General features: G+C 41.5%; 1 protein-coding gene across 2 annotated transcripts in view; it reads left to right on the plus strand.

The window, feature by feature from the left end:
- PAX2 (paired box 2) overlaps positions 1–1,966 on the plus strand; it is a 176,492-nt gene extending 174,526 nt beyond the window's left edge. Inside the window, exon 10 of one of the 2 annotated variants that reach the window (XM_081329249.1) lies at positions 1,542–1,966. In XM_081329249.1, coding sequence (XP_081185375.1) covers positions 1,542–1,618 — 77 coding nt within the window. In that variant the 3' untranslated portion in view covers positions 1,619–1,966. The remainder of the gene's footprint in view (positions 1–1,541) is intronic. The other variant, XM_081329248.1, reaches the window with a different exon arrangement.
- The last annotated feature ends 13,493 nt before the right edge of the window (positions 1,967–15,459 follow it).

Genomic DNA, 15,459 nt, shown 5'->3' on the forward strand with positions numbered 1-15,459 from the left:
TCACATTTAATTACTGTTTTGTTTATGGTCCATCCTATCCATCCCATCTACTCTTTTACCAGTCCACCCGCTTCTTTCATTTTTTAAGATATCACAAAATCAATTCTTGTTTTTGCTACAAGAATCTAACAAAGTTTTCCTTCTGTGATATATTAGCAAATACTTTTATTTCCCAGTTTGCCCATCTTTAAAACACTAATGTTAATGAGCTCCCTCACAGTACACTCGCAGTGAACAGGAGGTTGCGCTTGATAGTTTAAATGACCACTTCCAACTTAATTCATTAACGTAATGAATTAAGAATTACATATTTCTGAGTGGGAGCTGTTCAGATTTAAAATGGGCAATTGTATATGTTTTAAATAGATAAATATTTAAAATTATATACAAATATTTTTGTTAATCATATTTCTGTAGTAATTGCTAATATATGACCATTATGTGCATACCTGAAGAGTAGAAGCCACAAAGCATAGATCTCTTGAAAATTATTGGGACTGTGTACACCTACTAATAAAATATATTATGTGTCATATGATCTGCTATTGCATTTAGTGCAATCTTATTATTACATATGTGTAATTTTGTATATTGTGTGCCTTCTATTTATTTAACAAATTAAAGCTTCATAAAATTCATTTCTTAAGATCAGCTACTAAAGTTCTTTGAATAAATCTGTCTCATCTTGACTCATACATTTATTCTTATACATCTTACACTTTATTCAGAGATACCTTCAGCTCAATCAACAATTCTATCACCAGTTTTTAAGCTTGATTTTCAGATCTGTTCTAAGCCTGATTTTGCTAAATATTTAATATTATACACTGAGAGACTACTTTGCACAGATCTGGCAGATTTTTTATATAAAAAAGTACTTTAGTGTTTCATATACTTCCTCAGAATGGAAAGTATTCCAAATAATAAAGTTGCTTATATTTCCTGCATGCTTATGCTAAGGTGGGCATTTCTGCAACTGGAATTAGAAAAAGAGTAGTATTGTTAGATTCCCTTCTTCCTTTCCAAGTTTCTAAATTTCTACATGAGGACTGAGTATCGTCCAGAATGGTTTTGGAGATTTTACTGGAAATGAAAAGAATAATTTTTATTTACTGAGTTTTTAAGACCACCCATTTATTAACGACTCTTACAGGCTTATAGAGGGATGACAAAGTAAAAAGAAATTTCCAATATTTAAAAAACAGCCAAGCTGGCAAGAACAAATTAGATATATTCAATTGTTGCTGGTAGTTAACAGGACCACAGATGAATCTAAGTACACCTGCCAGGTTCTTGTTTCCCTCTTCTGGGACTCTGAAGACAAGCACTAGACTAGATAATCCAAGTAATTTAGCTGTGCATGATATACTACATATGTTTTCCTATTTTATATCTAGGCCATAAAGAGATCCTCATTTCCAGATATCTATTTCCAGTTCCTTTTAATATGCTTTCTTTCTTTTCTTCCTTTCTTTTTTTCTTATTTTATTTTACTGTATGTCCTTTCAATCAGTCCATTCTTCTCCTGTGTTAACTTTCAGGTTCCCCTTATTATTATAGTGCCACATCCCGGGGCTCCGCACCTCCCACTGCTGCCGCTGCCTATGACCGCCACTAGCTACCATGGAAACCACATGAAACTGCAGGGTGACAGCCTAGGCCTCCATATTGTACCTGTCTGATGGACATTCTGCACCACCTGGAAGAAAACAACATCTCTTCCCTCCACCTTCTATTCCTCAGTGTTCTTTCAGATTGCAGAATTTACTGACATCACAAGATTGAAAATGCCATATCCCTTGCAATCTAGCCAAGCTACTCCATTGGGTAGTGGCAAAATCAAGTTTGTGGCCAGTGGTTCTGCTGTCTCTGTTGCTAATACCACTGCAATATTTCAGACTCCTCCTTGGTGAATTCTTCAGTTTCTTCCACATGAGTCTTCTCTAACTGAAAGAAGAATGGAGAGGGGTATGGGCAGTCAGTAGCAGAGGAGAATGCTGCTTATAAATTAATTGTTGCCCGCTAAAATGATCATCTATCAAAAAGGACTCAGAATGACCAACAGTTAAATTTCCAGAAGCCTGAGAGAACCATGCGGCTCAGCCTAATGAAGGGGGAAAGACTGTGCATCATTCACTGTATTTCACAAAAGTTTCTTCGTGTGATATGTTCCCTCTCATTCCTATATAGATTGGTTGAAATAATTAGGTCTTGCTTTCTTCTCATTTGAAGATTGACCATTTCCATCGTATTTGTCAAAATCTTACAAGCTGAAGGTGAACAAGTAATCACACAAGTAAAAAAATATTCAGAGTCAAGTCAGAAAGAAGGATGGAGTGATTTCAACCAATCATCAAAATGAATGATACAAGTGGATATATAAATATAACTGCTTTTAATGCTTTGCCCTGAAAGTCTATACATAGATGAGGGAAATAAATAAAACCCCAGTTTTTTTTTAAAGTAAAGTTATGACAGAATAAGCTGAAATACCACCCAACACATTTTCCTGGGTTTCATTCTCTTCCTATTATGCACACAGGAATATTCATGTATGGCAGAAAGGAGAGTGAGTACAGGTAGTCCTCGACTTACAATAGTTCATTTATCGACCATTCAAAGTTACAATGGCACTGAAAAAAGTGACTTATGCCCATTTTTCACACTTATGACCTGTGCAGCATTTCTATGGTCATGTGATTTATATTCAGATGCTCGGCAACTGGTTCATATTTATGATGGTTTCAGTGTCCCAGGTTTATGCAATTCTCTTTTGTGACCTCTGACAAGCAAACCCAATGGAAAAGCCAGATTCACTTGAACTAGAACTAGAACCATGTTACTAATTTGACAACTGCAGTGATTCACTTAACAAACACAGCAAGAAAAGTCATAAAATGGGGCAAAACTCACTTAACAAATTTCTCACTTAGCAACATCAATTTGGGCTCAGTTGTGGTTGCAAGTTGAGGACTACCTGCATACTTTTTGTGCAGCTGTCTGCACAATGCACAAATTTGGCAACAATTCAGAAAACAGTTTAAAGTTCCATTCTTTATGTGTAACATGCATTTGTTTAGTTGCCAGCCAAAATGTATTGCTTTTTGCTGGGGGATATAACAGTTTGGGCAACTGACAATGAATCCAAATAATTCCATTTAGAACAGAGATTATTTTTTTGGTTCTCTACCTTTCAGTTTCTGCCACTCATATAGAAACATCAGGATGGAATAAATGTATGAGAAGTGATACAGTGCAAAAGAAATGTTGAAATACAGAAAAATAGATTTCACTTCCAGAATGTTATGCCTTCTTTTCTTATTTACAGTGATGAAAGAAAGGGCACACACTACCAGCAGGTTTACAATGTGGTCACAACTTGATTTGAGAATGGACAGATAAGCGATCGTGCCATTGCCAATTCATGCCAAGTCTAAAATTTCAAAATCACTTTTAAACTTGCCATCTAATGCAAGACAATATATTTGTTATGTAAAAATCACACACAAGGCCTATCACCTATCTTGGTCAATCTTATTACCTATCTTGTTGGGTTGGGTTTTTGTTTTTGTTTTTTGCTATGTCATAATACTCTCACCAATTCTTAAGCCTGCTATTCTGTGTGAAATAATTTGAAGATTCCCCACCCCCATCCTATTGACCATATGTTGTCTGATTCCTTGCAGTTGCCCAAATCTGTTGAGGGCTTCGCTTGGGCCCATTGCATCTCAAGTGCTAATATCATGACCTTCCTTCTGCTCTGCTTCTTGCCTTCCTTCCCTTTTATTGAAATAAAAAGTTATAAGATACATAATAAAAGAAATTTTAAAACTCAGATTTGTGAAAACTTGACTACGTCTAGCAGGGTCTTGTCCTCAGAGGAGGGAGAAGAAAAACCTACTCCCCTTTTACCAGAGTGAGAATCATGAAGAAATTCATTCCCATCCACAAAAGTGACAGCATAGAATGCCTTCTATAGCAAAAGGATTCATTTCCAAAGTCTCTTCTTATGTGTTCTAATTCCCATATAATTCTCCCTTAGCGAATGGCATGCAAATGAAGTGGACTTTTTAATCAGGTTTTTTTTCCTGAGTTACCACAGCAATTCCCTTGTTGCATTTGGAATCTTGAGAATTTAGCTTAATTCATTCAATTAATATTCTAGAAAAGGTTGCTAACTTGGAGGAATAAATGTGTTTATTCCCCATCTCCTGATGATGGCATCCACTTAAGTTCCATAACTATCTTACCTCTTCTTGCCTTAACAATATAAAATATTCCATTATTAAAATACCTTATTTATGCAAGTTTCATGTCATAATGTAAGAATATTGTAAATCATATAAAACATGAATGGAACATTATGCATGCTCATGGTGAATTTCAGACTTATTAAAATCTAGCTTTTCCTTCAGCAGGTTAGTGTAGTGTCTCAATATAATCCAGTCTAGAATGTCCTAATCTATACAGGGAAGGGGGAAGAAGTAATCTTTGTCAATGTCCTTCTTCCCTACATCCTTGAGCACTATCTCCCAAAATATTCAAAAAGATTTTCCCTCCCTCCTCTAAGCAAAGAGAGAGAAGAATTATTACTTCTCTTTTCTACTAGTAGAGATGTTCTGTCGGATCTGGAGAAGAAAGGAGATATAATTTACATAAAAGATTGTAGGGAGCATAAGATGCTCATATGTATCGTGTACATCTAATGTTAACCCTCTGTAGAGAAGCAAGGTCTTCTCCTTAGGAGCTTTTGAGATAAAAGAGGAACAAGTGTTCATAGAGAGCTAGATATACTTGCTGCCTCCCATTTGGTACATCTTGATGAAGATCAAGAGGCACTTGATCCACTTTCAAGCAAACTTAAAGCAGGAGGTTTTGCAAATCAACGAATTGTCAATATTGGGTGGATATAAGAAATGGTTGTATTTTGCTTTATAGAGCCTTTTCTTAAGATTATCAAAAATGACCATTGCCATGAGCCAGAAACTCTTTGTTGTTCTCCATAATACCATTGAAATGTGTTGATATTGTTGGACCACAAAAATCATCTACATTTTAGGCTGTGTTTTTTTTAAAAAAAATAATAAAAGAATTTTTATTGATAGCCCCAAATTAAAAGATCTGGAAATGCACTTGTTCTTTTATATTTTCTACAGCCTACTAAAATGTGCAATCAAAAATCATTTCAATTACACCTTTAAGCATCTTATCCCAAATTAATTTTAAGATTTATGGCAACAAAAATCAATTATCATTACCATACATAGTTAATACACTGGTTATTGTAATATTTTAAATTACCCATACAATAGCATAAAATATAGATTCCCAAACAATTGGGAATAGCTATTTGAGCCATTCTAAAAACCAGTTAGGTTCCAACATATCTCTGAAGATTATTCATGTATTCCCTCAACTTGATTATGCCAAAATGAAAGGATAATCTCATCTTTTTAAAACCTCTAACCCAGGAAATCGTTAGAAAATTAGTAACTGGAATAATCTGATCTGATATTCATATTTAAAAAAATATTGATAGAAAAAAGGTGAATGTGTACTTGTTCATAACCTTTGGCTTAATTTCAGGCCATTGACACAGATAACATTACACAACCTTTGATTTGGCCTGGCATGATCACTAGAAGAGTAAGCAGATGAATTTGGAACATCCTATGCAAAGGCCCAGGTTGTACCTTCGTCTATCTACTAGCTTTTCTCAAGAGCCATCTGCGAATGTGTGCATTACATTTGCCAAAGAATTTCTATGTTGGACCCTGGTTGTTTTGAATTCCAGTTAAAGATTGCATTGTAAAGCAGAGTTATAGTTACAATTAGGAACTGAAATGGGGATTTATGCGATGATATTATACAAAAAACAATGTTAGTCATATAGATTCCATTGGAATGGACTATGCAGGAAATGCAAAAAAATGATCAATTATTTAATATTTTATTATTTATCGGGGGGGAATTACTGCTTTGTAGAAAGATGATGTGTGTAATGTGAAGGCAATTCCTCTTGTATATAAGCCCATTCTACATCTTTATCATGCTAGTGGTTGAAACAGGCTCACCTCATCATGTAAATAAGGAATGCATTGTCTGTACTGCTTGAATCTCATTGTGCTCACTGACAAAACCCTGTGTTCAATAAAGCACAGCACAAATTCAGAATCTGTGGAGACAACCCAACCTGTTAAGGCCTTTTGCCTCAAAACATCCAACATCTCCCAAAAGTGATTTGCCACTTCATCTTGTTAAGATAATATAAAAATTAATCAGGCAGGGAATGAAAAATTGAAAAAATTGAAAGAAAAACAATTCTATGCAAAAGAGAAGATTTTTATGTCTTTTGCTTCTGTCCATACATGCTGATTCTTTTGCTTTTGCTGCTATAATGTTTCTTGGTTCATTGTTTTTTCATTGCTTTGACTCTATGGGCAGGATATCCCCCCCTTTTTTGTTTTCCTCTAGTTGTACAATGGGACTGGGAATTTAAACATACACAAATCCAACAGATACACAGAAACTTGCAGAATATCCCGATTCTTTCCTGTTCATACTGGCTACCTATTTCAATACCTTTGCTGAGAAATCCTGATAAAGTTTTGTTGCTATTACTAATACTACACTCTGTTTTCCTTCACTCAATAACTTGTCACTTTATTTATTCCATTCTTCTCCTAGCAGTTTCTTTTATGTTTCCTTCTAAAAATAATTTGTTGCTAAAGTTCTGTAATTCCTCTAAACAAGCAAAAGGCTATGTTTACTTTTTCAGAGGGGGAAAAAATTCCACAGTCATATCAGTAGTATGGTTCAGAAAGAACAGGAATTGTTTCCTTAATCGTGACTCTTTTAGCCAGTATATTTTTAAGGCTTGGTAACAAAATGAAAACAAAATATATAGCAAAAACATTTTTATGACAACAAGATGCATTTTGTATGGTAAAATTCTTTAAAACTAACATTTTAATTATCCCAAGCCTTAGGTAGAGGCAGTACTGTTTCATGTTTTCTCACCCATGCTTAATGTAGTAAAAATCAAAATGCAGAGGAAAGATTCTGAACTAATCACAAAATAGTATGAAGATATTAAACAGCCCAAAATGACAAGAAGTCTTTTCTGAAGTTTTCCTTTTAAAAACATATTATTTTTTTTCCTTTTCAGCAGTCTAGTATAGCAATACTACCCTAATGTCCCTTTCTTCAAAACTTTATGGCTTGCTTAATTCTGTGAACTGGGGGAGGAAAACCAAATGTGAATTATATAGCAAATTAGAAGCAACCTACATTGAAATTTCTATAAAGTTTCCATAAACTTCAGAGGAGAGTGATGAAGCTTATGAAAATACTTCATTTTGTCTACTGCTATCATAAAAAAGGAACAACACATTCACCGAAAAATGTTTGGGGTAAGAAATTGTTAGATAAAATGACAATTATAATCTGTTATATTCCAAATCTTAGTATCAGGGATTCGGTGAAATGTAAAATTCTATCCCTTGGTACAATTCATATGTAAAACAAACTAACCCATCAAACCTTTGCCAAAAAATCAAAAGTATAATCCATTCATGGTGAGGGATGGGTAGGCTTATTTATGTCTTCAAGTGAGTGTTGACTTCTGTCCTTAGCAAGAATTTCAGAAATGGGTTGTCCTTGCCTTCTTCTTTTTAGGGTTGAGCAGGAGGGACTGATCCAAAGTCATCGATCTGGCTTCATGCCCAAACTCACAATTTGTGATGTTTTAGATATTTTAATGGACTGAAGATATCTGAGAAGATACTTTGTGTGTATTGCAAGAGAACATTTCAGCAAGAGGAAAAATACAGTAAGGCATTATTTGTCCAAAGTTAGGAAATGTTAGGAAGAAAATGTACAGTTAAAGGTAAGAAATTGAAAGATGGCTACTGACCTTGGACAGGGTTAATCTGGCAAAGTTTTAAGATTAGGACAACGTATAGATACTGGAATTTCTGTAAATCTGATTTGGTTTTAAATGAATGTATAGTTTTCATCCAAAGTATTTATGCCAGCATGAACATCCCCATGATATTTTCTGCATTACAAGCCTAAAGGTTGAGAAATGTGTCTGCCTACAATTTTCTAGTAAATTTTATATTTGAGTTCATTGGTTGCTCAATCCTAATCCAGCAGTTTTCCATGCTTGCTATTAGTTACAATTAAAATTTATTTAACTTTACACTTCTTGCTCAGGGGTAAATATATGTGAAATTTTAACATTTAGGACTAGATAATAATCTAAAAACAAATTGAATCATTATTAAAATCTGTTTTAAAATATACTCAGTTCTTAAAACTTGGCTAAATCTGAACATTTTCAAGCCTGGATATTGCCGGGGGTATAAAGGAAGCATCCAAACCTTGGAATCCATTATATAAAAAAATAACCCCACTGTCTGCCAGCTTAGACATAGTTTGCACTTTTCAGCAGATGGTTCTTATTAGTAAAGAATAGAATAGAATAGAATAGAATAGAATAGAATAGAATAGAATAGAATAGAATAGAATAGAATAGAATAGAATAGAATAGAATAGAATAGAATAGAATAGAATAGAATAGAATAATAGAATAGAATAGAATAGAATAGAATAGAATAGAATAGAATAGAATAGAATAGAATAGAATAGAATAGAATAGAATAGAATAGAATAGAATAGAATAGAATAGAATAGAAAGGTACCTTGGACATCTTCTAGTCCAGCCCCCTGCACAAGCAGGAGAACCTATATAGAAGTGATTACTAGTATCTTTTGAATAAAGGAACATTGTGAGTGAAATATACCAAAACAGACTCAAATATTCATTCAAAAAGAACCATTAATCTATCATTGGTGCCACTTAAAGATGTTTATAACTTGTCTGCTCTCTAGGGACATATATAAATCATATTCTGAGATGTAAGCAATTATTAGTAGCAGTAGTATCCACTAAGCCCTTTCTAACAGGATTATCTAGCTTCTGTTTTTCAAAAGAGCAAAAGAGAACTCATCACTACATGTGGCAGTATGTTCCATTGCTTTGCATGTCATACAGTTGGGAAATTCTGCCTAATATCTGACCTTGGTAATTTAACTTACTGGTTTTGGTCCTGCTTTCTGCAGAATACAAAATAAGATTCTGTGTTTTCTATGGGACAACACTTTAGTTAAAATAGTTGGACTCTCTTACAAAGTTAATTATGGGGGGTAAGGTGTTACCCCCCATAGATAGGGCCTGCAATTTGGGCATCCTCCTGGACTCATGGCTCAGTTTGGAAGATCATATAGGAGCCATGGCCAGGGGGGCTTTTGCCCAGGTTCGCCTGGTGCACCAGTTGCGGCGCTACCTGGACCAAGACGCCCTACATACAGTCACTCATGCGCTTGTGACCTCCCGGTTAGACTACTGCAATGCTCTCTACATGGGGCTGCCCTTGAAGACCACTTGGAGGCTTCAACTGGTGCAGAATGCGGCCACGCGAGTTGTGATGGGGGTTTCCCGATACTCCCATGTAACACCTCTTCTCCGTGAGCTGCATTGGCTTCCAGTTGCCCTCCGGGTGAGATTCAAGGTGTTGGTGATGACCTATAGAGCCCTTAATGGCATGGGTCCAGATTATCTTCGGGAGTACCTGCTGCCAGCATCAACTTCCCCATCGTCCTGTGCGCTCCCACAGGGAGGGCCTTCTCAGGGTGCCACCAGTCAGGGAGTGCCAGCTGGCGGCCCCCAGGGGGAGGGCATTCTCGGTGGGCGCACCTACCCTTTGAAATCAGCTGCCTGTGGAACTCCAGATGGCCCCCGACCTTCGCTTATTTCGCCGGGACCTAAAAACCTGGCTATTCGAGCTTGCCGGCCTGGACTGAGGGTTTGGGTTTTTAATTTTTAGTTTTTAATTTTGGGGGCTATTTAATTTAATTCTATTTTAACTTTGTATACTGTATTGTTTTAATTGCCCTGTAAACTGCCCTGAGTCCTTCAGGAAATGGGCGGTATATTAATCCAAATAATAAATAAATAAATAAATAAATAAATAAATAAATAAATAAATAAATAAAGTGACTAAATTAGTGGACCAGCGAAATGTAGTGGACATACTGTACTGTACTTGGATTTCAGTAAGGTGTTCAGTAACATTAAAAATATTTAATGTTAAATATTTTCATAAAGGATTTAGATAAGGGAATAGAAGGGGAATTCATCAAATTTGCAGATGACACTAAACTGTCAAGAATAACCAACACCCCAGAAGATAGGCTCAAGATCCAGATGGATCTTGACAGACATAAGCACTGGGCCCTATTTAACAAAATGAAATTCAATGTAGAGAAAAGTAAGGTTTTACACTTAGGCAAGAAGAACCAAATGTATAGCTACAGATAAGGTGAAACCTGGTTCAACACCAGTAACAGAGAGAGGGATCTTGGAGTCCTAGTGGACAATCATTTAAATAAGAGTCAGTGGTGTGTGGCAGCAGTCAAAAATGCCAATGCAATCTTAGGTTCCATAACAGAGGGATAGAATGAAGATCATGTGAAATATTAGTACCACTTTATAAAGCCTTAGTAAGGCTACACTTGGAATACTGCATCCAGTTTTGGTCACCGTATTATAAAAAACATGTTGAGAATCTGGAAAAAGTGCAGAGAAGAACGTCAGATATGATTAGGGGGCTGGAGTCTAATACATATGAAGAACAGTTGCAGGAATTGGGTATGTCTAGTTTAGTGAAAAGAAGAACTAGGGGAGACAGTATAACAGTGTTCCAATATTTAAGAGGCTGCCACAAAGAAGGGGTCAACCTATTTTCCAAAGCATCAGAAAGCAAGACAAGAAAATCATCAAGAAGAAAAGCGACCTAGAATTAAGGAGAAATTGCTGAATAGTGAGAACAATTAACGAGTGGAAAGGCTTGCCTTCAGAAGTTGTGGGTGCCACATCACTGGAGGCTTTCAAAAAGAGGCTGGACAACCACTTATCTGGAATGGTATATAGTCTCCTCCTTGTGTAGGGGTTTGGACTGGAAAATCTCCATGATCCCTTTCAACTCAGTTATTCTGTTACACTTTGGTTACAAGAAGGCTTGGTTTCAAGATCCCCTCACCATTTTTCCTTCTCTGAATTTGTTCTTGTTGTTCACTGTACTTTTTGTTTCATTATTTAATTATTTTTTAGAAGAGCTAACTCTTTATCACAAGTCTGAGAGTTGAAGTGCAGTGCCCAGAACTGGACACCATTCCAAATGGGGTCTGACCAAGGTGGAAGAGAGAAGATCACTTCTTATTATCTGGATATTATATTATATTATATTATATTATATTATATTATATTATATTATATTATACTATACTATACTATACTATACTATACTATATTATATTATATTATTATATTATATTATATTATATTATATTATATTATATTATATTATATTATATTATATTATATTATATTATATTATATTATATTATATTATATTATATTATATTATATTATATTATATTATATTATATTATATTATATTATATTATATTATATTATATTATATTATATTATATTATATTATATTATATTATATTATATTATATTATCATTAAGCAAACATAGTCCATCTAGTTAGTTTATGGTTTGGTGGGTCAGTATAAACCTATAATATTGAATTCACCTTACATGGTTCACTTAACCATGGGTAAATATTACAAAAGCATCTTATGTATCTATAATCCCCCAGTTGAATATGAGATACTTACCTAAGAATATCACCATTGTATCAAGTCTTGTCCAGTATCCTGTTTTTCACAGTGGCTAACTAGTTGCCTTGGGGTGCTGGTAGTGAAGATCCCTTTCCTATCAGTGTTCTTCTGCAAAAGATAATTGGTGGTATCTTGTCTGTAATCAGAATAGTCTTCCAAATTAATAGCACTTTTATAGACCTTGATACACCATTCTGTTTTCTCTTACAAATATTTTTCCAGGCAACCTCACTGGATTTTCATCTATTCACTGTCTTCAAGTCATGAATAATATATACACTTCAGCGTTCAATCATCTTTTTCCTCCAAGCTAACTATTCTAGTCTTTTTTATATATATACATAAGTGTTTTGGTTGTCTTCTTACCTATGTCCAACTCCAATTATAGTACCGTATATACTTGAGTATAAGCCGAATTTTTCAGCCCACTTTTTGGGCTGAAAAAATCCACTTCGGCTTATACTCCAGTGAACAAAAAAAAGAACTGTCCCTTCGTTCGGGCCAGGCTGCTGAGAGAAGGGAGCGGCAGAGCCTTGCAGAGTGTCAAGGTAGAAATCACCTTTGTAGAGGGCGAAGGACCGTGCTTCAAAGAATGCATGATGTGCATGCAGGAAGGCAATAAAAACACGACGCATAATCTTACTAAATACCTTTTACTAAATATATATTGTACAGAGCTAGCTCACTACATCCTAACGTAACAATCAGTAACAGCAAAGGTGAATAAACAATAAAGATAAACACTGGGAACTTCTTCTAGACATGCGCACTAAACAGACTGAAACCATAACATAGCTAGTCATATGGGATTCACTATGGTTACCAGATAAGTTATCACAACAGATGCAGAGAGCAGGGGAAAATGTACAGTTAGAAATGAACTTTCTGACGAACAAAAAAAAACGTGCAGTGACACAGAGCTGGTAGAGGTGGCGGCAGTCCAGCGTTGTTTCTCCCCCTCGTGCGTGCGTGTGTGTGTCAGACCCACGGGAATGGCTGGTAGGGAAGCGGCATTCCGGCATTCCCCCCCCTTCCTGTGTGTCGAGCCCACGGGGCTCGACACACAGAGAAACGCAAATGCCGGACTGCCGCCACCTTTACTAGCCATTCCTGCGGGTCTGACACACACACACACACACACCGCCGGGCTCGGCTCCTCGGCAGGAGGGGCAGCCCCCGCCGCGCCCCCCTCCCCTCCCGGCCCGCAGCGCCGCGCCGCCGCCGCCGCTTCCTCCGGGCAAGTCGGGGGGGCTTGCGGGGCGAAGGCACCGGCCGGGGGGCAGGCAGGGCGGGAGGGTGGCCGCGCAGCTCAGTGCCGCCCCGAAGCCACAGCCAGCCGCCGCCCGCGTCCCGGCGGAGAGAGCCTGCCCTGCGGAGCGCGCTCGCTCGCTCGCCCGCTGCCTCGCCTGGGACCAGCGGCGCCACCCCGAAGCCACAGCCAGCCGCCGCCGCCCGCGTCCCAGTGGAGAGAGCCTGCCCTGCGGAGCACGCTCGCTCGCTCGCCCGCTGCCTCGCCCGGGACCAGCGGCGCCGCCCCGAAGCCACAGCCAGCCGCCGCCGCCCGCGTCCCAGCGGAGAGAGCCTGCCCTGCGGAGCGCGCTCGCTCGCTCGCCCACTGCCTCGCCCGGGACCAGCGGCGCCGCCCCGAAGCCACAGCCAGCTGCCGCCGCCGGCGTCCCGGCGGAGAGAGCCTGCCCTGTGGAGCGCGCTCGCTCGCTCGCCCACTGCCTCGCCTGGGACCAGCGGCGCCACCCCGAAGCCACAGCCAGCCGCCGCCGCCCGCGTCCCGGTGGAGAGAGCCTGCCCTGCGGAGCACGCTCGCTCGCCCGCTGCCTCGCCCGGGACCAGCGGCACCGCCCCGAAGCCACAGCCAGCCGCCGCCGCCCGCGTCCCAGCGGAGAGAGCCTGCCCTGCGGAGCGCGCTCGCTCGCTCGCCCGCTGCCTCACCCGGGACCAGCGGCGCCTCCCCGAAGCCACAGCCAGCCGCCGCCACCCGCGTCCCGGTGGAGACAGCCTGCCCTGCGGAGCTCGCTCGCTCGCCCGCTGCCTCGCCCGGGACCAGCGGCGCCGCCCCGAAGCCACAGCCAGCCGCCGCCGCCCGAGTCCCGGCGGAGAGAGCCTGCCCTGCGGAGCACGCTCGCTCACTCGCCCGCTGCCTCGCCCGGGCTTCGCCGCTGGTCCCGGGCGAGGCAGCGGGTGAGCGAGCGAGCGCGCTCCGCAGGGCAGGCTCTCTCTGCCGGGATGCGGGCGGCGGCGGCTGGCTGTGGCTTCGGGGCAGCGCTGAGCTGCGCGGCCGCCCTCCCGCCCTGCCTGCCCCCCGGCCGGTGCCTTCGCCCCGCAAGCCCCCCCGACTTGCCCGGAGGAAGCGGCGGCAGCGGCGCAGCACTGCGGGCCGGGAGGGGAGGGGGGCGTGGCGGGGCTGCCCCTCCTGCCGAAGAGCCGAGCCCGGCGGCGTGTGTGTGTGTGTGTGTGTGTGTGTGTGTGTGTGTGTGTCAGACCTGCAGGAATGGCTAGTAAAGGTGGCGGCAGTCCCGCATTTGCGTTTCTCTGTGGGCTCGACACACAGGAAGGGGGGGAATGCCGGAATGCTGCTTCCCTACCAGCCATTCCCGTGGGTCTGACACACACACGCACGCACGAGGGGGAGAAACAACGCTGGACTGCCGCCACCTCTTCCAGCCCTGCAAGCAGAGGCTTGCAGGGCTGGCAGAGGTGGCGGCAGTCCAGCGTTGTTTCTCCCCCTCGTGTGTGTGTGTGTGTGTGTGTGTCAGACCCGCAGGAATGGCTAGTAAAGGTGGCGGCAGTCCCGCATTTGCGTTTCTCTGTGGGCTCGACACACAGGAAGGGGGGGAATGCCGGAATGTCGCTTCCCTACCAGCCATTCCCGTGGGTCTGACACACACACGCACGCACGAGGGGGAGAAACAACGCTGGACTGCCGCCACCTCTTCCAGCCCTTCAAGCAGAGGCTTGCAGGCCTGGCAGAGGTGGCGGCAGTCCAGCCTTGTTTCTCCCCCTCGTGTGTGTGTGTGTGTCAGACCCACAGGAATGGCTAGTAAAGGTGGCGGCAGTCCCGCATTTGCGTTTCTCTGTGGGCTTGACACACAGGAAGGGGGGGAATGCCGGAATGCCGCTTCCCTACCAGCCATTCCCGTGGGTCTGACACACACACGCACGCACGAGGGGGAGAAACAACGCTGGACTGCCGCCACCTCTTCCAGCCCTGCAAGCAGAGGCTTGCAGGGCTGGCAGAGGTGGCGGCAGTCCAGCGTTGTTTCTCCCCCTCGTGCGTGTGTGTGTGTGTGTGTGTGTGTGTGTCAGACCCGCAGGAATGGCTAGTAAAGGTGGTGGCAGTCCGGCATTTGCGTTTCTCTGTGTGTCAAGCCCCGTGGGCCCGACACACAGGAGGGGGGGACGCCGCTTCCTTACCAGCCATTCCCGCAGGTCTGACACACGCACGCATGCATGAGGGGGGGAAACGCCGGACTGCCGCCACCTCTACCAGCCGTTCCCGCAGGTCTCACACACACACACAAACACACACACACACAAACACACACACGCACGAGGAGGGAAACAACGCTTGACTGCCGCCTCCCTAGCAGACCTTCCCTGCGGGATGTGCTGCCAGGAAGCCTGGCAGCCTAATGAGCGGACCCTGCGAACCGCGGCCGAGCCAGCTCCGGGATGCTGCCAGAGTCAACG

The sequence above is a fragment of the Vipera berus genome (assembly GCF_964194415.1).
Source record: "Vipera berus genome assembly, chromosome: 5".
Lineage (NCBI taxonomy): Eukaryota > Metazoa > Chordata > Lepidosauria > Squamata > Viperidae > Vipera > Vipera berus.